The 27,785-nt window shown below is 37.9% G+C and overlaps 1 protein-coding gene across 2 annotated transcripts in view; it reads right to left on the bottom strand.

The window, feature by feature from the left end:
- Positions 1-27,785, bottom strand: part of TRAPPC11 (trafficking protein particle complex subunit 11) — a 47,650-nt gene that overhangs the window by 14,446 nt on the left and 5,419 nt on the right. For both annotated transcript variants that reach the window (XM_047714578.1, XM_047714586.1), the window contains exons 4-25: positions 26,695-26,765; positions 25,459-25,573; positions 23,936-24,035; positions 23,512-23,585; positions 21,482-21,578; positions 19,715-19,848; positions 18,906-19,053; positions 16,053-16,146; positions 15,241-15,320; positions 15,047-15,125; positions 14,910-14,964; positions 14,422-14,567; positions 13,911-13,972; positions 13,669-13,801; positions 12,938-13,068; positions 8,807-8,962; positions 6,697-6,884; positions 6,417-6,565; positions 6,108-6,229; positions 5,419-5,538; positions 1,510-1,575; positions 1,244-1,400 (exon numbers count right to left, since the gene is read on the bottom strand). In XM_047714578.1, coding sequence (XP_047570534.1) covers positions 1,244-1,400; positions 1,510-1,575; positions 5,419-5,538; positions 6,108-6,229; positions 6,417-6,565; positions 6,697-6,884; positions 8,807-8,962; positions 12,938-13,068; positions 13,669-13,801; positions 13,911-13,972; positions 14,422-14,567; positions 14,910-14,964; positions 15,047-15,125; positions 15,241-15,320; positions 16,053-16,146; positions 18,906-19,053; positions 19,715-19,848; positions 21,482-21,578; positions 23,512-23,585; positions 23,936-24,035; positions 25,459-25,573; positions 26,695-26,765 — 2,477 coding nt within the window. The remainder of the gene's footprint in view (positions 1-1,243; positions 1,401-1,509; positions 1,576-5,418; positions 5,539-6,107; positions 6,230-6,416; positions 6,566-6,696; positions 6,885-8,806; positions 8,963-12,937; positions 13,069-13,668; positions 13,802-13,910; positions 13,973-14,421; positions 14,568-14,909; positions 14,965-15,046; positions 15,126-15,240; positions 15,321-16,052; positions 16,147-18,905; positions 19,054-19,714; positions 19,849-21,481; positions 21,579-23,511; positions 23,586-23,935; positions 24,036-25,458; positions 25,574-26,694; positions 26,766-27,785) is intronic.

The following is a 27,785-nucleotide window of genomic DNA, read 5'->3' as shown; positions in this document are numbered from 1 at the left end:
GTATCATGCTTAGCGAAATAAGTCAATCGGAGAAAGACAACTATCATATGATCTCCCTGATATGAAGAAGTGGAGATGCAACATGGGGGGTTAAGGGGGTAGGAGAAGAGTAAATGAAACAAGATGGGATTGGGAGGGAGACAAACCATAAGTGACTCTTAATCTCACAAAACAAACTGAGGGTTGATGGGGGGAGGGGGGTTGGGAGAGGGTGGGTGGGGTTATGGACATTGGGGAGGGTATGTGCTATGGTGAGTGCTGTGAAATGTGTAAACCTGGTGATCCACAGACCTGTACCCCTGGGGATAAAAATATATGTTTATAAAAAATAAAATTTAAAAAAATGGTAAATCACAAAATTATAATGTTGAGAAAAACATGCTATTAAATATGTCAACTATTAATAAAAAAAAAAAGATTTTTTTTGCATATGATATTTACCCTTATAATAGAGCTGAGCACAATCTTGCTTGGGTTAACATTCAAACTCGTTTTTTTCCTAACAGCTCAAGAAGCATACAAGTCCAAAGTATGATGCACCAGACAAGTGATATCTTGGGTTTAAACCTCTTCTCTCTACTGTTTTAGTTGATTTAGAAAACTCACTGTCTACTTTTTCATATTCTCCCCAAGTTTCCTTCATAAATATCTTTTACCATTTCAAGCTATACATAATAGTAAATAAACCATTACAAACGAGAAAAAACAATCTATAAAAATCCAAATATGAACAAATATTTTATTTTCAAGTACATTTTTCAATTTTTAAAGAGTAACTTCCTTATTGGAGCAAAAATCTTTATCTTTTAAAATAAGGTATACTCGGGGCACGTGGATGACTCAGTGGGTTAAAGCCTCTGCCTTCAGCTCAGATCATGATCCCAGGGTGCTGGGATTGAGCCCCGCATCAGGCTCTCTGCTCAGTGGGGAGCCTGCTTCCCTTCCTCTCTCTCTGCCTGCCTCTCTGCCTACTTGTGATCTCTGTCTGTCAAATAAATAAATAAAATCTTTTAAAAAATAAATAAATAAAATAAGGTATACTCAAGCAAATTGTAAATGATACTAATTCCACCTCAATTCTAAATGTATTTGCTTTTGTATCCATCTCAATTATCCTCCCTTAGCAAAAAAGCTAACTCTTACGCTGGTAATCCACACACGCGCGTGCGCGCACACACACACACACACACACACACACACACACACCTGCCTTCTAATTAAGTGTGACGATCCACATTCTCACCTTTGTCCACTTGGGACTCTAGCTGATCCACTGCGGTCATGGAAGGAGCAAGCTGGAGCTCACTGGATACGATGGTGAGGGCCCAAGGTGAGGCACTTAAAAGGTCGGTCATCAACAGAAAGGGGATGTCCGCATAGACCCTTTCCAGGTGCTCAAACTGTCACAAATGAAGACAAAAGGTCTGTCTGGAACTACAGTAATCCATTTTACTTTTTCTGCTAATTCTATTACTGAAATGATTTCCAAAATGCTTCACAGGGACATACCTTTGTAGACACAAATTTAACTGCGACATCGAATGGAAAGACAGTTTCTATAGTTACGGTTTCGTCCTGCAAGAAAATTTAAAGGGCACATTCAATGGCTTTTCTAACGTTAAAAACAGTTTTAAAATTAGAAGGTACAAAACACAGTCTGTAACTGATCAATAAATAATCCCGATTTATATCTTAAGGAGCTAGGATCTTTCCCTCAGACGATATTTGTAAAAACCTATGTAGAGAGACCAGACCACTGTTTCTAATAAATTATCTTACAGTTTTATACAGTTCACACTGCAAAGTGCTTTCTAACACATTATCAGGATCTAATAAAAGTGAGCAAGACAGGCATAGTCACCATTTTATAGAAGAGGAACCAGAGGTTAAAGGAAGATTAAATGATTGGCCCCAGCCCACAAAGCTAGTGCCAAGCCTAGAATCTGAGTCTTATTTTTGTCTAAGTTCTTTACCTTGACTCAGCACAAGATGACTAATAATAATGATAGTAACAGTAACAAAATATGCCAGTGCTATAATCACTATAAAGCATCACATAATGTTCGTAATAACTCAAGGAAGCAGATATCTTTATACTTGCCATTTTTTTAAAGATTTAAGATTTTAATTATTTATTTGAAAGCAAGAGAGGAAAAGAGAGCGCACGTGCATGCAGGAGGGCACACACACACACACACACACACACACACAAACACACAAGTTGTGGGAGTAGAGGAAGCAGCAGAGGGAGGAAGAGAAGCAGACTCCCTACAGAGCAGGGAGCTCTACAAAGGGCTCAATCCTAGGACCCTGAGATCATGACCTTGAGCCAAAGGTAGATGCTTAATTCACTGAGCCACCCAGACACCCCTATATTTGTCATTTTAAGATGAAGTGGTCACACGTAGCTAGTAAGTGACAAAGGTAGAACCGGACCCAGATTTGGCCTTGAAGCTTGTACTCTTAAGCAATGTGCTACATCTCCCTGAAGCTATTCACTGAACGATGGGGATACTATGGCTTTGGAACCAAACCACCCATCCCATTGGTGAGAACCCTTTAAAAATAGTCATGTTGGGGCGCCTGGGTGGCTCAGTGGGTTAATAAGCCTCTGCCTTTGGCTCAGGTCATGATCTCAGGGTCCTGGGATCGAGTCCCGCATCGGGCTCTCTGCTTGGCAGGGAGCCTGCTTTCTCCTCTCTCTCTCTCTCTCTGCCTCTCTGCCTGCTTGTGATCTCTGTCAAATAAATAAATAAAATATTTTAAAAATAGTCATGTTGATTAAAAATGGAGGCTGTAAAAATGCCAGGTAGATATGGGTTTTAATCCTGGAGGACACACATTTATTCACCGTGCGGACTTTGAGCACAGTGAGGTGACCCTGGAGAGGAGACATGGTCTCTGAGTCTCAGTTTCACAATCCTTGAAGGGCTGCTGACAATGAAGAGAGACCGCGCATATGCAGCACTAGTGGAACGCCTAACCACGTTTATTATTATTACTGCTTCAACTATTTCCTCATAATACCATCAAGCTGACTTTTTAAGAAGGTGTAGTAAGTAGGATATTAGTGGTTGAAAATGCATGCAGGGGTTCCATGATCTAAAGCCCAGGACCTCAGTGTTCCCCCACCGTGTATCTACGCAGAAATGAAGAAGCAACTCAGTGTGTAGCTTCGATGTGGCCTACTTTAAATTTCCACATGGCTTACAAAGCAGATTCACGTGCAGGTAAAAATGAGATTTAATCCAGTGAAGGGGAAGGAATTTATCTCTAGATTTCCAAAAGTGTCTTACAAATAACACTAGGCCCTGTGACACAGATATTCCATGAGAGAAGTGCTTCTTAGTAAAATAATTCTGAAAGATAATCACCACAGCCTTTTGAGCATTCTCAAATTCAATGCTGTGCTAAGCCCTGAAGTCAAAGTTAAAGCCCTTTTAACCAAACATATTTGAACAATTGGACATATTTGACTAATTCACTCTTTTGTGTAACATCTATTTCTGTCCCTCAGAATTCGTGTCCCTTAGAAGCTTATCTTGGAAATGCACTGGCTGATAGAAAAATAAACAGCTTCTCTAAAAAACCTAAAAGACAACCTACTGAATAGGGGAAAATGTCTTCAAATGACATACCCAATAAAGGGTTAGTATCCAAAATAAATAGAGTACTTAAACAACCCAACACCAAAAAAATCAGATAATCCAATAAAAAATGGGCAGATGCCTTTTTTTGTGTGTGGAAAATAGTACAGAGGTTCCTCAAAAAATTAAAAATTGTATAACCTTTGTACCCAAAGATTACGAAAACATAAATTAAAAAGGATATATGCATCCCCATGTTTACTGCAGCATTATTTACGATAGCCAAATTGGCGAAGCAAACCAAATGTCCATCAATAGATGAATGGATAAGAAAAATGAGGGATATACATACATGCCCCCCTACACCCACACAGCAGAATACTATTCAGCCATAAAAAAGAATGAAATCTTGCCATTTGCAATAACATGGATGGAACTACAAAGTGTGATATTAAGTGAAAGTCAGTCAGTCAAAAAAAGACAAATACCATATGATTTCACTCATGTGTGGCCTTTAAGAAACAAACCAAATGAAGAAAAAAAGACAAACCAAAAGACTCGAAACTATAGAGAACATACTGAAGGTTACCAGAGGGGAGGACTGTGGGGGGAATGAGGGAAATAGGGCAAGGGGATTAAAAACAAGCAGCATGTCCATCAATAATATCGAGCCTTGAGAAGAGAGCACTGTACACCACTATAGCTTGATTCCAGGATTATTAGTACATTGCAGATAATTATTTTAAAAAGGTATATTTCCAAGTCTTCTAGAAGCTTCATTAGCCAAAGCAAAAATGACATCCAAGGCTTAGGACTCTAAAGCTGCACAAAACTTTACTGTTCTTGTTTCGGAGATGAGGGCACGGAGGGAAGAAGTGCACACGGCCGGCCCGAGTGCCAGGTCAGGAGGCCAGGCGGAGACTGGCGCTCTCACCTCCTACTTCGCCATCCAGGATTCACTCCAGGGCATCAAGCTAGGGGAAACCTTTTATATACTCAGTGCCTTCCCTCCGTCCCCTCGGGAAATACTAACTCTTTCAGGACGAGGTTGCCTCCCCTGACTCACGAAACAGCCGATGGCCCAGACTGTGCTGTAACCTTCCTACAAAGGGTCAAACTGATTGGCCTTCTCCTCTGCTGGCCGAAGGCCCGGTTCCTGAGAACAGGCCAAAACAACACAGGTAAGACTAACAAGACAGTAAGTACCGTGACTTTCCCTTAGTTAAAGAAAATACAAGTAATTACAGAGAATACGGTTAAATCTAAATAAAAACATGGCTCCCCCAAATCGCTATAAATAGGAAAGAGACCAACGGAAAACACACCGAGGTGACAGCAGTTGCCCCCAAGGGGCTGACTATGACCATGGCAGCTTTCTTATCTTCACTCTCTCTGTCTGCATTTGGCAGAAACAATTTCCATAGTCTTTTTAACAGAAAAAATATTTCATGAAGGGAGACCTCCCATCCTCCAAAATCTTCAGCATATAACCAACTTACAGAGGTTGTCTAATGTGTGATTCTATAGGGAAACACATAGATTTAGAGTCTCAAAACTTATTTGCAAAAGATCCCCAACTTTTTTGACTTACGAAAAGCCATGGAAGCCAATATTCTAAAGTTTGAGCCATAGGATGTCATTCATAATAAATATAAATGACAAAGAAAAAACCCCAAGAGACGTTTAATTTAATTTGTAATTATTTTTTAAAAATTTTTGTAATAGATGATAAGCACTTAAGCTGCTTATCCTTTTACAGGTAAACTAAAAAATACAAAATAGGGAATGCTCCACATGGGATACTTCCTGAAGTAGTTATGAGAATTTATACCTTGTGACACTTGCAGACAATTTCTTTGTCTTCAATAGTTGTATTGATCAGGTAAGAAACATACACGAGAAACATTCTTGAACCTACTGTTCCACAGCGAACGTATAACATTTTTTCCAGCTGTAACAAAATAAAAGTACTTTCATTTACTAATTCAGAAATTTCTTCCTGCCACATATTCTAGGATAATGTGCCCCTACCTTTTAAGAGCTTACTGTACAAGCTGACTAAATTCTTGAACACTTTTTACAGGCTGTTCCTGCCTCAGTGTGAGAGCGGGATCATTACTATTCTACCTTCTCCTATCCTCATTCTCAACTTCTCAACAATTGTTGGGTTTACTTTGGAAACAAAAGCTGCCTGAGAAGTTATTTCATTAAGTTACACGTTTAATGTTATTTAGTTATTTTATCAGGGCAACTAGTCCTCCATATTTTAGGATCATTTGTTCTAAAATCACTTGTAAGAAATAAAAAATTAAATTAAAATAAAATCACTTGTATGAAAACTGCTTACAACACTTTACACATTTAAATATGTAAAGTGTGTATAAAATGTGCATTTGTTAAATCCCATTTTTAGTCTCAGGATACACTGTTAAAATGTTCTAGAACTATCTAAGACTCCCTACGTATTTAAAACTGCTATCTAGTTGATCTCTTTTTCCTTCGTAGTTGACCAAGGCTCACCTGTTCCCCTGGATTTAAGTCTCCCACAGGAATGTCAGTGAGTAAAGCTGGGTAGGACTCGTCACATAGTTCTGTTCCATGAAGAGACACGTGCGTTTTCTGAGTTAAGTTGGCATCCTGTCCTAAAAGTGTTAATACTGGTGTTTTAAAACACGGAGAATTCAAACATTATCCTAACAATTCATACTGCACAGATCATGTCATAACTACTTCATAACCACATCTGAAATAAACTACCTGCAGTTGTCACCACAGACATTTATTTTCTGTTGAAGGAACACTGGCCAATTTTTAAGGAGGCCCGCTTACCGGGTTTTAAACCAGCGGTGAGCTTCACGTCTCTGATCTGGGTCTTCTCGTGGGACTCCACATTCACAACCAAACAATACATTTCATTAGTCAGGGCGGGAGGGTCATGTCGCAGACGCACGGAAATGTTTGGAACTCTGGAGATGATCCTTTGTGGGGGAAAAAAAAAAAAACACCTGAGCTGAGTAACCGATTTTTAAGAAAACAAGTTACTCAAACACAGTATTCTGAAGGAACAAGATTGTGGCATTCCACAATCTGCCTGGCGAGGTGGACGTACATTGTGCTTGCCTGAATGATGATGCTGTCCCAGTGAAGCTCACTGTCGGGGAGCTTAGGCCGTCTTTTGAAAGAACGCGAGGCCTGCAAGGCTTCTTGGGAGGAAGCAGCGTCCCCTCCTCCTCCTTGCCAATTTAAAACCACACATCTTCCCGTCTCGTGGCCCAGAACCAGATCTACCGAAGTAATCTGGAAGATGGGAGGGCTGTCAGAAATGCCACCTCATACTTGTCACCATCCCCTCGTGACAAAGGACATAGTGACTGCTGGTCCATCACGTTCCTCTAGAGACCACAGGTTGATGGGGTCAGAACACCGGCTGTGACAGCTGTCCTGGTCACGTAGGAGCTGTGACACTGACTACGTTCGCCTTCACACAGAGATAATCACCTGACTTCACAGATGCTCAGTTAGTGGTTTCTGAGTGAAATACATGAATGTTTTGATGGCCCTGAGCATACTCAGAACCTAATTCCTAATCCTAATAAAACATATTTTCCCCCCAAACAGCTATACTATTCTTAACTTTATAAACGTTCCTTTCAACTAAATCCACTAACAAAATGTTCTCAAAGTAGTGTTATTAATTATGATTACCATCTGGTAGGCTTCCTTAGGTACCTTATAAAAAATAAAATATGTAATTAGGGATTTAGTCAAAATCATAAAGAATTTTTTTTTTTTTAAGCGAATTAGCAAAAAACCCTGGATTTTGATTAACAATAAAATCGACAGGTTCACAGAAAGTGTTCTGGGAACACTGGTACTATGGTCTTGTGTTTCTATGTTATAAATGGCCCTAAGTTTAGATTAGCCAACCATCACCGTGGTTTTCAAGCCACGGAAAACAAGCACTTAATGAGAGCTCACTACGTACTAGTCATTATTCCAAGCAATTTACATTAACTAACTGATTTAGTCCTCGGGAAACACTAACAGGTAGGTATCATTATTATCCCCACTCCACAGATGAGTAAACTGAGATAAAGAGACATCAAGTAGCTGCCCGGGGCCACACGCCAGTAAGCTGGAGAGGTGGAATTTAAACCCATAGAGTTTGGTTCCGGAGTTTATGCTCAATAAAAATACTTTCATCATGTATTTCTTTTTTTTTTTTTTTAAGATTTTATTTATTTATTTGACAGAGAGAGATCACAAGTAGATGGAGAGGCAGGCAGAGAGAGAGAGAGGGAAGCAGGATCTCTGCCGAGCAGAGAACCCGATGCGGGACTCGATCCCAGGACCCTGAGATCATGACCTGAGCCGAAGGCAGCGGCTTAACCCACTGAGCCACCCAGGCGCCCTCATCATGTATTTCTAAAAGGCATTTTAATCATGCACATTAAACAAATCCTTTAAAATAAAGAGAAAAATATAATCAGAAATGTTTAAACATCAAAATGATATAGATCTCTAGCCTGAATTATGTCACAGAATACAAAATATAATTGCTACAGTATTTCATATATGTATTTATAAATATATATATATGTGTATATATATATATATGTGTGTGTATATATATATATGTGTATATATATATATGTGTATATATATATATATATATGTATATATAGTTTTAAAGCCTTTAACTGATTATGTAGCCATTAAAAATGAGGTTGGGGGGCGCCTGGGTGGCTCAGTGGGTTAAGCCGCTGCCTTCGGCTCAGGTCATGATCTCAGGGTCCTGAGATCGAGCCCCGCATCGGGCTCTCTGCTCAGCCGGGAGCCTGCTTCCTCCTCTCTCTCTGCCTGCTTCTCTGTCTACTCGTGATCTCTGTCTGCCAAATAAATAAATAAAATCTTAAAAAAAAAAAAATAAAATAAAATAAAATAAATAAATAAATAAAAATGAGGTTGGTCTTATGTACTAAGAGGAAATGATGCCTAATATACACAGGGTAAGTGAAAAAAGCCAACAATGGAATAGTGTATATAGTAGTCTCAATAAAAGAAAACCCACCAAACCATGAATGACTGCCCTTGAAAAGTCCAAGGGGAATAGGTTCATTTTTCACTTAATAAATCTGTATACTATTTGAAATTTTTTCTGACATACTCATACTACTTTTGTCACTTAAAGTATGTGTTAAACAAATTTCATAACTAACCTCAATTTTCTTCCCCACGTCTTCAGTTTTCGCAACAAATTTAAATAAAAATTTCCTTGTTTTACCAGGAACTAGACACATCTTTCCCTGAGTCAAATTTTCTAAAACTTCACTTGCTTTGGTTGCTTCTTCAATTACACAGAACTGGTTATATTCCTGTAAGAGAGGTTAGGAAGGGTCACAGTTTATCAACATCAAATGTCAGTATGTTTTGCTGACACTAAACACCAAATGATTTGAAGCTAGGTAGGCTGAACCACTTGAAAACTACAGCATCATGAAGGGTGATTAATGAGAAATAGTTTATGCCCAGTGGAAGCACTCATCCTCTCATCCTCAACGTGCTGCCACAAGGTAAAGACAGTTCACAGACGCAAGCTGATCTCTGCAAACATTTACACAGCCCTTTCCTGGAGAAAAACAAAAATCTATTCTTTGTTTCACTGGACACTCCTATCTATCATCCCCTTAGCTTTCTTTTTACTTGGCGTCTGTGACCCTATAATATCATCCTTCTTAACCACTTCCTGTTTTTCCCTCATAGGTTTTTTTTGTCTTCTCATCCCCTTAATACAGAGGCCCCACGGGCTTCATTCCTTGGCTGGCTTTCAGTTCTTTTCCCTTTATGTTCCTTTCAATGCGAAGTTTACCCATTTCTACATATTCTGCACTTCTTTGCTAGTATTTCCCACATTAGAAACGAACTCTGTCCTATTTCCTTGGCCGTAAGTTCATATCCACAACTGCCCAGAGGAGAATTCTACCACTCAGATTCAACGTGTCCCAAACCCGAAATACATCTAGTATCCCAGAAGGGCACACTCCTTACAGACGAATAAAGGGAGACAGCCTTCCTGTGGTAGGTCTACAGAACCACCATTCTCATCCATTCAGTGAATTTTAAAAACTTTCCAAAAGCCACCTGCCACCCTAGCAAACAAATTATCATCACAGAAAATTCTAAGTAGTTAAGTTTAATACTTTCCCTCTAATTTTTATTTCTATTCCATGCTTCTGAAACCCAAGCACTACTTTTTTCCTTATTTGGATCTTGGATTTCAAGTAACACATATTCAGAATATAACCTAACTTGAAAAACTAATTGCTTTACATTTTATATTAACATTTTAAATTAGTTTTTAATTATAGAAGTTGTTAAGAAAAGGGGGGGAAATGGGATAGTAGGATATAACAGGAAAAGTAAAATAAGAATCTATTTATTCTGTAAGTCCAGATTTAGAATAGTTCAAAAAACAATATCCTAGTCGAGCAAAAAAAAAAAAAAAAAGGTAAGGAAAGCTTATATTTTAATAAAGAAAACAATTTACCAAATAATCATACAGACAGAAGTGAAAGCACAGCTGTGATTAGTACTATAGAGGGATGTGGCTAAGAAAATCCATCAGAAAGGCAAGGGAGGTGTCCCTGAGGAAGTAAGGTTTTTAAGGGCATAAAACAGGAGAAGGAATTCTAAGAAGAGGGACAACCAATCCAAAAAAGAAGTAACACTACGTACAAAATCCCATCATACTACTGATCTCACTTACATGTGGAATCTGCGACTCAGAGAAACAGTAAAATGGTGGATGCAAAGGGCTGAGGGAAATGGGAGATGCTGAGCCAAGGGAACAAACTTCCCGTTATGAGATGAACAGGTTCTAGGGATCTACTGTGCAGCACAGTGACTACACTCAATCAAACCGTATTATATTCACGCAAGTTGCCAAGAGAGTAGAACCTACATGTTCTTACCACACCAAAAAAGGTAATGATGTGAGGCGACTGATACTAAGGATACTAATGCAGTCACCATTTACAATAGATGTTTCAAATCATCATGTTGTAGGTACACTTTAACTATAAAAGAAACAAATAGTTCTTGGTGGGGGGAGGGAGGGCTGTCTTTTATTCACCTTATCCCCCTTCTTTATCTCTGACAACAAACACTCAGCAATCCAGACTCCTCTATCTGTATATGCCTCTCGTAGCCCTTTCTTTCCATTGCCACCACTAACACCCTCATGCAAGTCCTCACACCTTAGGACTTGGGTTCATATAATAAGGCTCCGGTTGGTTTTCATAAGATCATTTCCTTCTATTTCATCACTGAAACAAAGTTTCTTAAATTCTAAGTATCCTGCTCTTGCTTTATTTATTTATTTTTTAATTTTAAGATTTTTTATTTATTTATTTGAAAGACAGATCACAAGTAGGCAGAGAGGAAGGCAGAGAGAGAGAGAGGAGGAAGCAGGCTCCCCGCCCAGCAGAGAGCCTGATGCGGGGCTCGATCCCAGAACCCCGGGATCATGACCTGAGCCGAAGGCAGAGGCCCCAACCCACTGAGCCACCCAGGCGCCCCTCATGCTCTTGCTTTAAAACTCTCACACTAGGGATGTCTGGGTGGCTTGGTTGGTTAAGATGCTGCCTTCAGCTCAGGTCATGATCCCAGAGTCCAAGGATCGAGTCCCACTGAGGGTCCTTTTCCATCAGGGAACCTGCTTCTCTCTCTGCCTCTGCCTGCCACTCTGCCTGCTTGTGCTCTCTCTCTCTGACACATAAATAAATAAAATCTTAAAAAAACAAAAAACTCTCACACTAATCAGAAGGAATCGTTGGGCAATGGTTCAAGTTGAATAAAACACACTGATCTTCAGGGGACCCCAGTTCACTGAACCAATCCTATTCCAGGACTAGTTCAAAGTTGCAAAGAGTCAAAAAAATACAAAACAATATATTAAGATAGGTAAAGCTCTTTCCAATAAATATAACCCGAATAAATGAATGAACAAATAAATCTTCAAATATTTCTCTTACTAGCTAACCCCTGCTGAATTCTTCAAGCTCCTTCAAGTCACATGGCCTCACATCCCGCTGGCCCGGCTCACAGCCCCTCTGCTCGTGCAAGGCTGGGGTCCCTGCCACCCACAAACCCAGACATACACTCCTGCTTCCATTCAGCGTTGCCTTTTGCCAACCATGTTCCTCCTTCTCACTTTATAGTATCCTCATTTCATCTTTATCCTTGAAACTTCCTCCCTTTTCTTTGACATGCCATCCTACTATAAAGTCTAATTTAATGCAAGCTACAACTGTATTTCTAGCCTACACCATGTAACTGAGTCTTTATTACCTGCTAGGGTAATCTGTGAGTCAGTCCTGGCCTCTGCCCCCAGAATGCTTCCATTTCAAAGGGGCTGACATATACTAAATGCTTTGAGGTTCGCCACAATGCTGAGAATACTTGCTGGTTAAATGCTTGCTGGTTCACAGCTCAGTATACTTTCTGGGTAACCAGAAATAATTACCTCTGAATCAAGCTTGGAACTGAAATATGTGAAATGTACTCAAGTACCTGACAATACTCTAATATGCTACAGAAATGTGCAAATGTATATAATCCCAGTTCTGCAGAAAGGAAAAGCTGCTTCTGTGTGCATACCCAGAAAACACCTCGACTATTCAGGAAGTTAACAGGGACGACTTCCAGGGAATGGGACCGGAGGGCACGTGCTTACTTTTCACTTTACATCCATCCATTCCACTTCAATTTCTTTAACATCACACATTTAACAGTTTTATAATAAAAAACGAATACCAGAGTTAGAATGTAAAATAAATGATTTTGACAATTAGATTATATTTGATAGACCTCACTTGAAATTCAAGTTATGTATTAAAAAAATTAACTTCCTACATTCATAAGGATGGAATAAAAGCAAAACTTAGAGACGGAAAAGTGTAACACTTGAAAGGCTAATACGGAGAACTATAAATGTAGTTATTTTCAAATAGACCTTACTAAAGTTTATTTGTTACTATACAGCCAGTAAGACCTAAAATTTCTCTAAGCTGGTTTCATCTAATTTAATGCAAGCTACAATAAGATACACAGATGGTAAAAATATAATAAGAAGTATTGGGGCGCCTGGGTGGCTCAGTGGGTTAAGCCGCTGCTTTCGGCTCAGGTCATGATCCCAGGTCCTGGGTTCGAGCCCCACATCGGGCTTTCTGCTCAGCAGGGAGCCTGCTTCCTCCTCTCTCACTGCCTGCCTCTCTGCTTACTTGTGATTTCTCTCTGTCAAATAAATAAATAAAATCTTTAAAAAAAAAAAAAAAAAGAAGTATTGTTACCTGATTATTAAAGCTGACACAGAGCCTGGAAAATCGAATGGGATGTGGACAGTCAGCCTTCAGATAGATATCAAACCGCACAGGAACATCAACATGAAAACTTGGGGCGTGAAACTTGGCTTTGCATTGTACTAGAAATAAAATAAAATAGAGTTACACACCACAGGACCGTCGAGACACACACCCATGATTCTCTGAACCACAGTTACCTTTCAGGAAGGAAACATCGACCCTTGATATTCTTTCTGAATTCTGCTCTTAAGCCATTTCAACAGACATAAATGTAGTTCATTTTTTAAAAAACAAAACACATTTAAAGAAAGTATACCTTCAAAACCACCTTTAATTCTAAAAACATACCTGCTGCTGAAACATAACTAACACAGGAGTTTAAAAGGGAAAAAAAACATTTTGTTATTTTTAACTTATTTCAAAATACCCATCTAGGTATTATAGGATAAGCTTTTTAAAGGACTGTCTTCTCAAATGCATTTCAAATCACTCTTACACAAACGAACAAAGTGAATTTTAATATATAAGCTAAGTACTTAAAATGTTGAAAATCTTTATGTCAATGGGGAGAAAGAAAAAAAAAATCACAATTTCATCTATAGGATAACATATTTAGAACCTTCTTCCTCTGACTGTTATACTTCTGGTTCTGCAGCTATTCACTTTGTAGCAATAAGGAGGATTCCTCTGAAATAGCACCGCAGGTGCTGGGGACCCACCGAACGGCACGAAGTCCTGCACCCCTATTGTGAAGACATTGCTACCGGCCAGGGAGATGCGGTCCGACCACAGCTTCTGAGCTGTTTTCACAGCTAAGACATCACAGTCGGGTTCTGGATCGGGACTCTCATTCTGCACCAACAGAATACAATTTTCGGTCAGCTAGCGATAAAAATACACAGATACGGGTCTAGGTCTACGTATGCCCAAAGCTTTTTTTATAGAAAGAATTCCGACTTACCATCAGAACATTTATGAGGTTCTTTTCGATCCGAGATTTCTGGTCATCTTTCAGAGTTGAAGCTAACATGAAATGGAAGTAGGAAAGAAACTCTAACTGTAAGACAGGCAAGTAAAAGCCAACACCCCCACGGAAGGTATTAAAATACTATAGGATAAATAAGTCTTCTGACATGGCTAAGCGCAATTCCAGACAATGTACAACAACACAGCTTCCTATGGGAGCCCCAACACTCTAGATACTTGCATTTGAACTCGATGGGAAAAATCATTTCATGACATATTTTTAAAAAAAGAAAAAAGGAAGAAGAATTTTGTTCTTCTCAACTATCATGAGACCTCGACTCTAGTAAGTTCCATGAAACTATGAGTCCCTTCCTTTGGCAAACTGATCTACATAGGGTGAAAGTACGGTCAAAGACTTGAGAGAGTTATTCTTTTCATTTTAAGAAGCTTAAAGATGCTACATAACTTTAAAGATTCAGAATCTTACTGAGAGAACACCAAGTTACCTCTTCCAAGGAGTTCTAGGGAGTAAGTTATGTAATCTTTTAATTGGGCCATGAGGTAGGAGCACTTCAGAGCTGTAGTCAGTATGGACGTGAGCAAGGTCCACCACCCTTCACTCCGGTAATCACACATCACGTAATCCAGCAACCTGACAGAAGGCAAGACGTCAGACACGCTGAAACAGCTTCACAAGAAAGGCCTTGAAGACTTCTTGGAGGAAATAACATGCCTTGACTCATTCTATATACACATCAGAAACTCTTACTGAAATAGTTTAACTGGTAATTTCACGTTTAGATGAACCTGGTTTCCCAAGACATTGAGAATGATGGTACCAGCAGATAGCACTTAAAAAAATATAACAGAAATGGAGTTTCATAGATACAGAAATAGATATGGAAACTATAAATCCTTTAAAACTCATTTCTATTCTCATTTTGCTGTAAGGTAATCAGATTACTTATAAAAATAAATGGGGACTAAGACTCACTTCAAAGCTTTGGTATAATCCTTCGCATAAAAATACTCCTCTCCCATTTGAACCACTGTAAAGGGAAAAAGATTTTATGTACATAATTCTAAATTATTCCAAGTTGCATGAAACCGTGGCATCTTAGGAATACATACTTAGATGACTTTTCATCCTTGGACACTTATACTTCTTAAATTGTGCAACAGCATTGCTCAGAAGAGTTATTATTATTTCCTACCAGAAGAGAGAAAGTGGGAAACATTCCAATAAAAATAATGTCATGTATTGTTTGCATACAGCAAAAAAAAAAAAAAAAGTTTCTATTGGGGGAAAAACCCAACAAACTCACCGAGTGAACAACACTTCCCTCCTTCAGCTGAATGGCAAGAACCCCCACCTTCTCTTTTTCAGGATCAGAAAGATCAAAACCTGTGTAAGATAAGACACAACCCATTTTAGCTCATTTAACATAAATCCTTCACATGAACATTGCATGTGTACACTCCTTGAATCCTTTACTTATATATAATGTTTTCAAGATTCTTAACCATTCTAGAATCATAAAGATTCCAAGAGACTGCTTTATTAGCCTGGCAACTACTCTGTGATCTCTGCTCTGAAGAGAACATTATTGAACTCAGCATTCTCTTGCCCTAGTGGAGTCAGCCACCTAAAGAATAAGATCAACGTCATCCTCAATAGAGAATACACTTTCTGGAGATTAAAGTAGATAATTCCTTAACAATTAAGGTTTGATTGCCATAGACACTGATCAAATTAAGTGTGTATCAAACCCAAAAAAGATGCAGAGAAATTTAAGGTAATACAACTTAATACTGTTTTAAAAGATCAAATGTAATAAATCACCAAAGTTAACTGGAATTAAAATAGACCTAAGTGGCTTATTGGGTCAGTTAAGACAAGAGATGTCCCAATGTTTTAATCACACTCATGTTTGATTAGAAGTTATTCTAAGATGTAGTGATACAAACAAAACATCCTGAAAACGAAAGAACTGAAAAATCTTTAAAAGGATGTTTAAAAAACACACATTTTTACCTCTACATAATTTATTACAGCCTATGGAGCCAATGGAAAAACTGCGATAGTGATCTGTGCCATTTGAGGCTGAGAGAAAAGGGAAGAGGGAAAATTATTTACTTAGTATTCCTTGTCGCCATGATCTTTGTCCATAAAAGTCAAGAACGCCTGTTTGTGTTTCTAATGGATCAGGATTGGGATACATTACTGAAGCCTGTAAAGTAAAACACAGCCCTAAATAAGACTTTATGAACCTGTCACAAACCAACTCATCTTCAATCTCTGACAGAATAAAAACATTTTCATAAATAAAAATAACCAAACATATGTCTCAATATCAAACTTGTATTTTAACACACATTAAATCTTCACAAAAATGAAAAGAAACATTCCATTTAATACCTAGGCAGTCTCATAAAAATTAAATTTTTTTTTTTTAAAGATTTTATTTATTTATTTGACAGAGATCACAAGTAGGCAGAGAAGCAGGCAGAGAGAGAGAGAAAGAGAGAGGAAGCAGGCTCCAGAGAGCCTGATGCGGGGCTCGATCCCAGGACCCTGAGATCATGACCTGAGCTGAAGGCAGAAGCTTAACCCACTGAGCCACCCAGGCGCCCTAAAAATTAAATTTAATAAATCAACCTGATTCTGACAAATGATTTCATAGTAACTAACTCCTTAATTTTCTTTTCATCTTTGCTATGATAATCCAGTAAAAATTTTGCCAATTATGTTTGATGTTTATTCCATATGTATAAGTGCTTTTTGTGCAATTAAAACAATGTGGGTGCCTGGGTAGCTCAGTGGGTTAAAGCCTCTACCTTTGGCTCAGGTCATGATCCCAGAGTCCTGGGATGGAGCCCCACTCGGGCTCTCTGCTCAGCAGGGAGCCTGCTTCTCCCTCTCTCTGCCTGCCTCTCTGCCTACTTGTGATCTCTGTCTGTCAAATAAATTAAAAAAAAAAAAAATCTTTAAAAAAAATGTGATAAGGAGTTTTAAAAAGAAGACATTATTTTCCTTTTTTATCACTTGTGTATTAAGTCCTGATATTGGTTGGGGAGGGCTATTTTTGGTGCCAGAATTTACAAATTTACACTGCTTTATTTTTCTTTCTTGTAACTTTTTCCCTCTGAAACCAAAATATAATGCAAGTACATTGTTGAGAAATACAGAAAACATCCAAAAGGAAGAGGATAAAAATTTAAATCACCTATAAACCTATTACCACTATTAACAGTGTTTACATTAGTCTTCCAGATTTTGTATGCAAACATTTATTTGTTATCAAATGGAATGATACTTCAACCTACTTTTCTCACTTAAATATATTCATTGTAAATTTCACATCATTAACTATTCTTCTAAAACATTATTTGCTATGGCTGCATGCTGTTCCATATTTTAACAAATTCCCTATGTCGTTCATCTTGTTATTTATTTTTTACATTATAATTAGTAAGTCTGCCCAAAGAACTTGATAAGTAAATCTCAGTACTTATCTCTTAGGATCTCCTATCTTCCTTAGACTTGCTGAAAATAGATTTCTGGGTCAAAAGAGATGCATGATTTTGAGGCTTTTCAAATTATTATTTGACAGAAATATTACTTTACATTCCAACTAAGGATATCTGTTAATCCCATCTCCTTGTACCCTTATAAAACATAGTTTTAATCACCTTTTAAAATACTATGCTCAAATCTTAAAGCCTAATTTTTAAATATAAAATACACCATAAAGATATAAATCATATGCAAATAACAGGGTAGCAAACAGTGTAGTTATATCATGACTTAAGGGGAAAAAAAAATCCAACAGTTTAAGTACTAAGGTGCAAACTGTTTTTGGAACTGTTTAAGTAGCACTATCGATAATATCCACCTATCTTCGGAGAAGAAAACTGCAGATTTTCAAGGAAAATAAACTGACAAAAGCATGTGAATGTAAATATATTTATACATATACATACCATGTTCTTATTTTAAAGGTGCTTATGGGGACGCTGGTATCTAACTATAACCACCCACAAGGCAGGCAGAATGAAATGTCAAGTTAAGAAATTGCAATCAGGGGCACCTGGGTGGCTCAGTTGGTTAAGCAACTGCCTTCAGCTCAGGTCATGATCCCGGAGTCCCGGAATCAAGTCCCATATTGGGCGCCCAGCTCCGCGAGGAGTCTGCTTCTCCCTCTGACCTTCTCCCCTCTCGTGCTCTCTCTCACTCTCTCTCTTTCTCTCAAATAAATAAATAAAATACTAAAAAAAAAAAAAAAGGGAAAAGAAACTGCAATTAATATTATGCCTCGAGGGGCGCCTGAGTGGCCTAGTCGTTAAGCGGCTGCCTTTGGCTCAGGTCATGATTCCAGGGTCCTGAGATCAAGCCCCCCATCAGGCTCCTTGCTTAATGGGAAGCCTGCTTCTCCCTCTCCCACTCCCCCTGCTTGTGTTCCCTCTCTCCCTGTGTCTCTTTCTGTCAGATAAATAAATAAAATCTAAAAACAAACGAACATTATGCCTCGAACAGATTCTTAAGAATTTTCCAGAAGAAAGCCCAAGGAAGAGAAAGAAGTCCAAAGAGATCCTCTCTGGTGGGTCAAAACAAAGCATATTCCTCCAAAGTCCTTCAAACTCCTACAGCAGTGATCAAAGGGAGTTAGAGCATGGCTCAGACCACACCATGACTTTTATTTTAAAGTAATCTGCCCTTGTCTACATCAATAACTTATTACCAGTCATAAGTCAGTTCCTGACAGAAAAACTTGTGTTAATCCACAGGTGGAAATGGGAGTACTCAGGCTAAAAGTGAAAATAACCATAATTCCTGAAAATATAGAAGATATTTTTACCTTATCAGAAGAAAACTGATTCTGTTCAAAGGCTTGGGAAAAGATTATAAACATCCATTAGTCTTATCCACTTTCGAGAGATGATTAATACATTTCCTAAGTGCCAGATGACACGGGAGTCGGTCACTTACCTCGTGGTTACAGAGGGTTTTTGAGAGCTGTTTCCTCTCCTGGGCGTAATATGCTGCCTGCTGGTAATAGAAGCCAGGATTCTGAGTTTGAATAGCTGTCAGCCCTAACTTAATAGCTTCATCAAATAAGTCGCCAAAGGCCTGGAATCTTAAAGAAAAAAAAAAATCAAGAAATAAAAAAATGATGACAAAGATAAAGGGAAGATAAAGAAGCTTACTTCTAATAATTATTCATCCTGACTACATAACCTCAGCAGAGTATGTTAAAATAATGCTTCTGATAAACTGTAAACTGTTGGGGTTTCTTGGTAAATACTGACACACACTAATTATAGGTTACAGATAACTTCTACATTGAAGCCTACTCTTCTGTACTGACAAAGCGCTACAAATACACCATCGCAGCGCACGTCAACACAGTTCCCACCACTCAAACACATCCACGCTTCTGGAAACAATTTCATTTTAGAATTTTTAAACATCAGTCTCAAATAGCAAGCTCCGTGCCAGCAGGGATTTTGTTTTGCTCCTGACTGCATTCTCAGTACCTAAGCACATGGTGGAAACTCCCTAAATATACGCTGAATAAAAAAGACGGTACCATGAATTAAGTGATTTTCATTAAGGAACTCCATGAATCATTACCTACCGCTACTGGAAACATACCTACACTAGCTAGATCTCTAAAAGCCTACTTACTGACAAGAAAAGCTTAGTTCAACTGACAACCAAAGTCCATGCTAATTCCGCTCCTCCAAAGCCCAAGTACGTAAAGAAAAAAATTTCTAAAAGTACAATTTAAAACATACTGTTTAGACATCCACGCAGCATGCTCAAAAGACAACTCTGCACTTCCGATTTTTTTCTTACACAAGTCAATGTGTTTTCGGAACTGAGCGATCGCATCCAATGGGGTGTTGTGCTGAAAACACAGCCTGCAGATCTGCAAGATGGAAAATCAACGCCCAAATAAAGAACATACAGTCAAAAGGCATATTCAATTAAAAACACGTAAAATGTGAGACTAACTTCAAAAAGACTATAACATTTCCTCTCCTAAGTTTTTGGCAACAGAATTAATTTTCTCTATTAGAATGGCTATGCTAAAACTGGCGCTTATGTCCCCTCGATAAAAGAAAAAAAATTATTCCCTATTTGTACTGAATCTACTCTACACCTTAGAAAAGCGTATTAAAGTAAGCTAGAATACAAAAAATTTTACCCAATGAAGAACATACAGGCGGGCAAAAATAAAACACTATCTACCACCCCTAGGACAGATTAACTTTCAGTTTTAGAATTGGAAGAAAGTAAAGATTTTCTGTACCACCATTAGAGCATAGTGGCCTCCGTATCAAACAAGGATTACAGAAATTCTTGAAAACTTTTTATCTGAAATGCTATCTCAAGACAGTAATGATCTGTATCTACGTAAGGTAAAAAGAAAAACACAAAAAACGACGCCTAAATTATTTTCCATATGCTTATCATTAGTTTTATATTTTAGGTACAAGGAATACATGAAAAGTTAAGTCTCTCATCCCTGTCCCTCAGCCATCCAATTTCCTGTTCCAGAGGCAACCAGCTCCCAGAATATTCCATGATAACAGTCTACGCACGGACAAGTATATGTGTATTTATGTATCAACTACACTTTTTAAACAAAGAGCATCACACTAAATATGCTGTTTTGTACCTTACTTTTTTCACCTAATATTCCATATCAGTAAGTGGAGCTGTCTCATTCTTATGAGTTGTAGAATATTCCATTGTCTCAGTCATACTTTATATGAACCAGTCACTTATTGCTGGGTTGTTTCCAATCTTCTCCTATTACAAGACGCAATAAATATCCTTATGTATGTGATTTGCAAGGCTTGGCCCATGTGTCAGGTAAATTTCCTGAAATGGAATTGGTAGTTCAAAGGGAACACCCACTCAAAGTGTGTATAAGGAGTTGCAAAAATAATCTCTACAGACCTTGTACCAATTTATGTTTATACAGTCAATTCCAGCATCTAAGTCCTCTCAGGCCACCATCTCAGGGCCAGCCATCTTTAAAAGTTGAGTGTGGAAAGATTAAAAGCAAAACGAAAAGTCCCACCTGCCTTCTGGGGGTATCTATTTCTACCACGTACAATCTTCAAATGCGTAAGTGACAGATACAAAAGTTTCCTCTCAGGTGATCAGCTATACCTTTTGTATCATGTCGCCATTAAACCAAGGAAGGCCTACGTAGTTCTGATTTGTTGCGTCTTATAAAATTCAGTCATAGAAGTAGCTTTCTTCTCACTTTCTCCTGCTCCCACTTAAAATCAGAAGACCCTCCTAAAGGAGTTTTACAGAAGTAAAACTGCTCTAAGAGAGAACTCTGAGCCCCACAAACTCAAAACCAAGCATTGCAATTAGGCTGCTAATTACTAGGGAGCTCTATGAAATAAGGGGCATAAAAGAGAAGAACATAATTAATCAAATACTCTTCAGAGCAATTAACTAACTCTGGTTTTCAATTTCAAAAAGATAACCTAATATTTAAAGATGAGTTTCCTTTCTTTGAAGTAGAACCTTCAATTTACCTTGTAGTTTATAAATCCTGCCATAGTCTTTATTTCCAGAATGTTAGTTTCATGGGCTCGCAACTCATGTACGAGGTTATAGGCGGTCCTGTAATTCCTAATATAAACACGTGCAACACAGTTAATTATTAATTTTAAGAAAGGATTCCCAAGAACACATTACTAGAAATAGGAGACAATATTTACTCAACATTTCTTAGCACTCAACAGTTCAGGAATAACTTATACATATCCATCTCTGATTTCCTGAAAATTGATCTGATTAATAATATGTGGGGGGAATCAATGATTTTTCACTAAGAACAGAAACATCACATGTACATTGTTCTGTTATTAACATCTGTCAATAACGAACAGAAAATAAGTTGGAAATGAGAGTGGACAATTGTCCAGAATTAGGTTAAAAAGTTAGCATTCTGTTTTAAAAAATAATCAGATTTATTTTAAAAGCACCATTACGAGCTTCTCCAACAAAAAGAAATTTTATTAGCAAAGAAGGGACTATCAATAGCTTTTAAACACCAGAATCTCCAAAGTTCAGAGCACGCTGCTGATCTCAGGCACAGGCTGGAGAAGGGGAAGTGCAGTGGGAAAGGAGAGTCTGCTAGAAGGACGCTACCCAGAAAAGGGAAGGCAATGGGGCATCTCAGTTTCCTCCAAACATCACTCTTTGCTCCTAACTTCCTCAGGTCAAATCTTCCTTTCCAGAATTACTTCTGATCAGAACAAGAAGGGAATGTTTTTAACTCACACCAAGGGTAAGGAATGAACTACATTAGCGCCACTTAGAATCACACCGAGTTTCTGAGATTTAGAGAGATAGTTTGGAGTTCTCTACCTCCACAGTAACAAGAAAGGAAGATGTTTCTGCAATATTCCTCCAGACAAAAGATTTATTTTTCTTTTTTTCTCTTACTTTTCTGCCCTGTATGCTTAGCCTCTCTTTAGTTTTAGGATGGATAGCTGTTTCTTATCTCTATGTTGCACTGCCACTGTCAATCTTCAAAAAATAGAGCAAAAGCTAGAAAAAAATGTTCAATTAAGTTGTACTCTTAAGTAAAAGCAAAGGAATTAAAACGTGTGACCACTGCCAACACATACACAACTACTCTCCAAAGCTTCAAAGCAGAGCCTTCGTATTAAAAAGGAGGCTGAGCGGTGTTATAAACTTAAAAAAATATTTTAATTAAAAATAAAATCATAGTTGAATTAAATAAATGCACCATTGGGGCGCCTGGGTGGCTCAGTGGGTTAAGCCTCTGCCTTCAGCTCGGGTCATGATCCCGGGGTCCCGGGATCGAGCCCCGCATCGGGCTCTCTGCTCAGCGGGAAGCCTGCTTCTCCCTCTCTCTCTCTCTGCCTGCCTCTCTGCCTACTTGTGATCTCGTCTGTAAAATAAATAAATAAAATCTTTTAATAAATAAATAAATAAATGCACCATGCATATTAAGAAATTCACAGCATTAGATAATGTCTAATATATATTTAATTGTGGAAATGAGTCAACACAAAAATTTTACTGAATAGACAAATAAGCAGTCAATGGGATAGGAAGAATTTTAATGTTTCTTTCAATCATGAAATTAGACTAGACCAGAAAGCTTTATGATACTATGAAATTTACTTCTGATAATAAAATGAAATATTTTTTAAAGATTTTATTTATTTATTTGAGAGAGAGACAGTGAGAGAGAGCGTGAGTGAGGAGAAGGTCAGAGGGAGAAGCAGACTCCCCATGGAGCTGGGAGCCCGATGTGGGACTCGATCCCAGGACTCTGGGATCATGACCTGAGCCGAAGGCAGTCGTCCAACCAACCGAGCCACCCAGGCGTCCCTGAAATATTTTTTAAATCTCAAAATATTATATTCCATTCATCTCTGAACAAATTAAATATTACATACCTGAATCTAAACAACATAAGCATTTTAAAATGAATTAAAGTTTGGTTGAGATTCACAAGTTGCCATTAATATGTTACTGTTAACATAAAAGTAAGAAAAATTTAGTTTGACAACTGCTAAAAACTTACTTCAGAGCATTTTGTGTATCCTGTTTCAATTCACTGAAGAAAGCTATTTTAAATTGATGTCTGACAAATAAAAGCTGAAAAGAATAGAAAAAAGATATCATTATTACACACACTCTCTTAAAATGTAAAAAGTACACTAACATGAAGAGGAGACATCAAAGTAGAAAGGAAAATACTCAGATCAAGAATAATTCCAACAAGCATTATTAAGGAAGCTATAAAAATCTCTAAGAACTTTAAGGCCAAAAAGGAGAGAAGACAAACTTGTTTTTAAAAGCTTAAAAAAAAAACTTTAAAAGCACAAAAGCCAATTAAAAACATCAAAGCATTACAGATATTTAATAATCTCTTCAAAAATAATCAATGATAATAATCTGCTCTTGGAATGCTTCTATTATTTCCTTCTTTAGGAAAAATAATGTACCTGGTGTGTTGTTTTATTCAAAAATTCCTTATGAGATTTCACTCTTCTGATCTCAGTGTAGTAGTAAGTCTGTGCATGTTCATAAAAGGCATTTTCTAATCTGTTTTAAAAAAAAAATCAACATTCAAACACTAAAGTTAGTTTAAACCAAACTGTTCTCAAGTATCAGATTTATAAGACTTGAAAGTAAAATCCTGACAGAGACGATGTCTACTTTATTTCATGATAAAGACAAAAAGTAAAGCAAAATACATGAAATTTCTAAATAATAAATGTAAAGATTAGACCCCCCCAAAAGCCATTTAGAATTATTTACGGTCCAAGAAACAACTGATAAAAATAACTTTTTTATAATTTGTAGAAATCACATAATCTCTAAGATTACTTCCACCCCCTTTCATTTTATAAGAAGTGTGAAAGAAAGAGATTTCCAATATTCACTTAATTTGACTATTTTTCATGCTTTTAATATTTAAGGTTAGAGTAAGAAAACTAATGGAAAAAGCACCAAAAATGAAAACTGGCAAATGAGGGGCATCTGGGTGGCTCAGATGGTGAAGCGTCTGCCTTCAGCTCAGGTCATGATCCCCAGGTCCTAGAATCAAGTCCCAAGTGGGGCTCCATGCTCAGTGGGGAGCCTGCTTCTCCCTCTCCCACTCCCCCTGCTTGTGCTCTCTCTCTCACTTTCTCTGTGTCAAGGAAATAAATAAAATCTTAAAAAGAAAAAAATGCTGGCAAGTGAGGGGAAAGTAACATTCATAGGATTCAAATCCTATTTCACTCCCTAAGTTTGAGATAACACAGGAACAAAGAAAATTTGACCACAGACAGACAACTCAAAGTTCCTTTTGTGAAAGTATGTGTGTATTACAAGTATCTGCCCAGGGCATGAAAGAAAGCTAAATTCATAGCTAGATAAAGCTGGACTTCAAGGTTTTTCCTCCTCAGAATAAAACATAATTTTAAAGCTATATTCAAAGAGTTTAGACACATCCTTAAGGAAAATACACTAAGAAAAAAAATGGATAAGCCAAAACTTTCAATATTCAATATACTTCCTAAGGTAAGATTTTCTATTTCTTTTTTCTAAAGATTCCATTTATTTATTTGAGGAAGAGAGTGAGAGTGAGAGAGAGCATGAGCAGGGGAGAGGGAGAGGGAGAAGCAGGCTCCCCACTGAGCAGGGAGCCCAAAGCAGGATTCGATCCCAGGACCCTGAGATCATGACCTGAGCTGAAGGCAAATGCTTAACCAACTGAGCCACCCAGGCACCCCTAGATTTTCTATTTTTAAAACTGCAGTTTTTAAAACGTCAAAACATAAAAATAATTCATATTAGGTTCAAACTTTGAACCATACACTATTTAAAAGAACATATTAACGTCAGCTGAACTATGAAGTTTTATAAATGGGTAACCTTTGTTTTGAAAGGCGAAATAGGACACTAAAAAAAAGTCTAAGCAACCCATTTTTCAGTGCCTCTGATAATCCAGGATCTAAAAAAGTTTAAGATCTTTATTTACCTTATAATGTAACCCACCAAGTGATCAGTGTGGGGTAGGACAAACAGAGATTTTCCCGAGAGTTCACACGCGTTACATAAAGCTGCGGCTCTTTCTGACGCAGTGACATCTTCTCCTATTGACAGATCCCATAAAGATGAAGAGAGAAAGAAAATGATTCACGTATTTTTTTAAACAAATAGGTCCCCAAATCTAAACAAGGTAATCAGGAAGAAAAACCAAACCCCCTTTCGCCATGCCAGAAGGCCTCCTGAGAGCTCTTAGGGGGCGGTTCTCAGAAGTCATGCCATACATATCTGTTAGGAAAACCCTGCGGAATTTTCTACTAAGCCAAGTTAGGCCAAGTAACACCAAAAGATATGCCACATATCTTTTTCAAGATTGTTTCAAAACCTTTAACTAAAACTGGAAGCAATAATCCATGAAGGTGGTTTCTAAAACTCAGATGCCAGAAGTTTGAAAAGAGAAACAAAAAACATTTTGGCCTCTCAAAGTCTTAGAATACAGAAAAAACAAGCATCTGAAGCTAAGACATTTTCTTATAAAAAAGCAGAAATCTTATACCATTTTTCTTTGTCCGATTGCACATTAAGAATAAAAAGTCACAGTAGGAATGTAATTTCAAACTGACCTCAGAGAGGTAAATAACTAAGAGGTAAATAAATAAGAGGTTCTTTTTAAAAAAAAAAAAAAAAAAACAAGTGAATAATATTCCTTTAAAAAATCAGTTTTGTTGGGGTGCCTGGGTGTCTCAGTGGGTTAAGCTTCTGCCTTTGACTCAGGTCATGATCTCAGGGTCCTGGGATCGAGTCCCGCATTGGGCTCTCTGCTCAGCAGGGAGCCTGTTCCCCCCTTCTCTCTCTGCCTGCCTCTCTGCCTACTTGTGATCTCTCTCTCTCTCTCTCTCTCTATGTCAAATAAATAAATAAAATCTTAAAAAAAATTTTTTTTTTTAAATCGGTTTTGTTAACTGATGTATACTTACACAGTGAGTTAAGTGGAACTGGGGGGGAGTAGAAGAATATTTTAATATTCTTTATTAAATTTTTTAATATTTTAATTTTAGCATTTTATTTTTTACACTAGGCATTTATGCATTATTAGTACTTTTCAAAGTGAACACACCATCTTTCCTATAACTGAATGCATAGATTTTAACATCAAAAACTATACCTCCTGATAATAAGAATGGGAAGTATAAAGCAATTAATTGATTATTAATTAACCTTTTGATACCTGGGGGCAAAGGAGTTTTCTTCTGAATCAGAACCACTGCAACTTTTGTGTTTCTCCCTTGTAAACTTTGCCTGCAATGGAAAAATAATAAAATTAATTAAACATAATTAAATTGTTTTGACTTTTAAAAAATATATTCAAGACTTTACACAGGGGCATCTGGCTGGTTGAGTCAGTTATGCATCTACCTTCAGCTCAAGTCATGATATCGGGATCTTGTGATCGAGCCCCACATCAGGCTTCCTGCTCAGTGGGGAGTCTGCTTCTCCTTCTCCCTCTACCCCTCCACCCCCCCTCATGCTAACAGATGAATAAAATCTTTAAAAGAAAAAAAAGACTTACATAAAGTACAAGCTTGATGATTCAATTTTAAAAAGATGAATTTCAACTAAAACCGTCCAAGATTAGAGGAAATCTTTCCCCACATACAAAGAAACTTCTATGCTACAGTGACTTCGTTTTAAAAGTCTACTCTCGGAGTGCCTGGGTGGCTCAGTGGGTTGAAGCCTCTGCCTTCAGCTCAGGTCATGATCTCAGGGTCCTGGGATCGAGCCCCGCATCGGGCTCTCTGCTCAGCGGGGAGCCTGCTTCTCCCTCCCTCTCTGCCTGCCTCTCTGCCTACTTGTGATCTCTGTCTGTCAAATAAATAAAATTAAAAAAAAAAAAAGTCTACTCTCATACCAAGCTTCTAATCCTGACAAAAATCTGCTTTCAAAAATCTGCCAAGTTTACTATATACTTTCATGTAAAAGTTATAACATAACTTACTTCTTGATGCTGATACGTTACAGACTGGTCATCCAAAAGAATTATTTTGAAACCGGAATGGGGATAGAACAAATGTCTTGTGAGACTAAAAAGCAAACTACTATACTTCCTCCCCAGATAGTAAAACGCAAGAAAAAAGCATTTGGAAATTCAGACTAACGTGTCATCCACATTTCTTCACACACCTTCGCATTGCAGAAGTTAAGCATTCACGTTAAGCTACCTGTCAGGGACTGACTAAGTGTCCCTGGAGGTCGGCAAGTGAGTGCTGGTTCTCAGCTGCCTTGAGTAAATGCTGGGAAATGGTACCACCTCCCTCACCC

This window comes from Lutra lutra, chromosome 2, assembly GCF_902655055.1.
Source record: "Lutra lutra chromosome 2, mLutLut1.2, whole genome shotgun sequence".
In the NCBI taxonomy this organism is placed as follows: domain Eukaryota; kingdom Metazoa; phylum Chordata; class Mammalia; order Carnivora; family Mustelidae; genus Lutra; species Lutra lutra.
The sequence above is the reverse complement of the archived record's forward strand: the minus strand, read 5'-3'. Positions and strand labels throughout refer to the sequence as shown.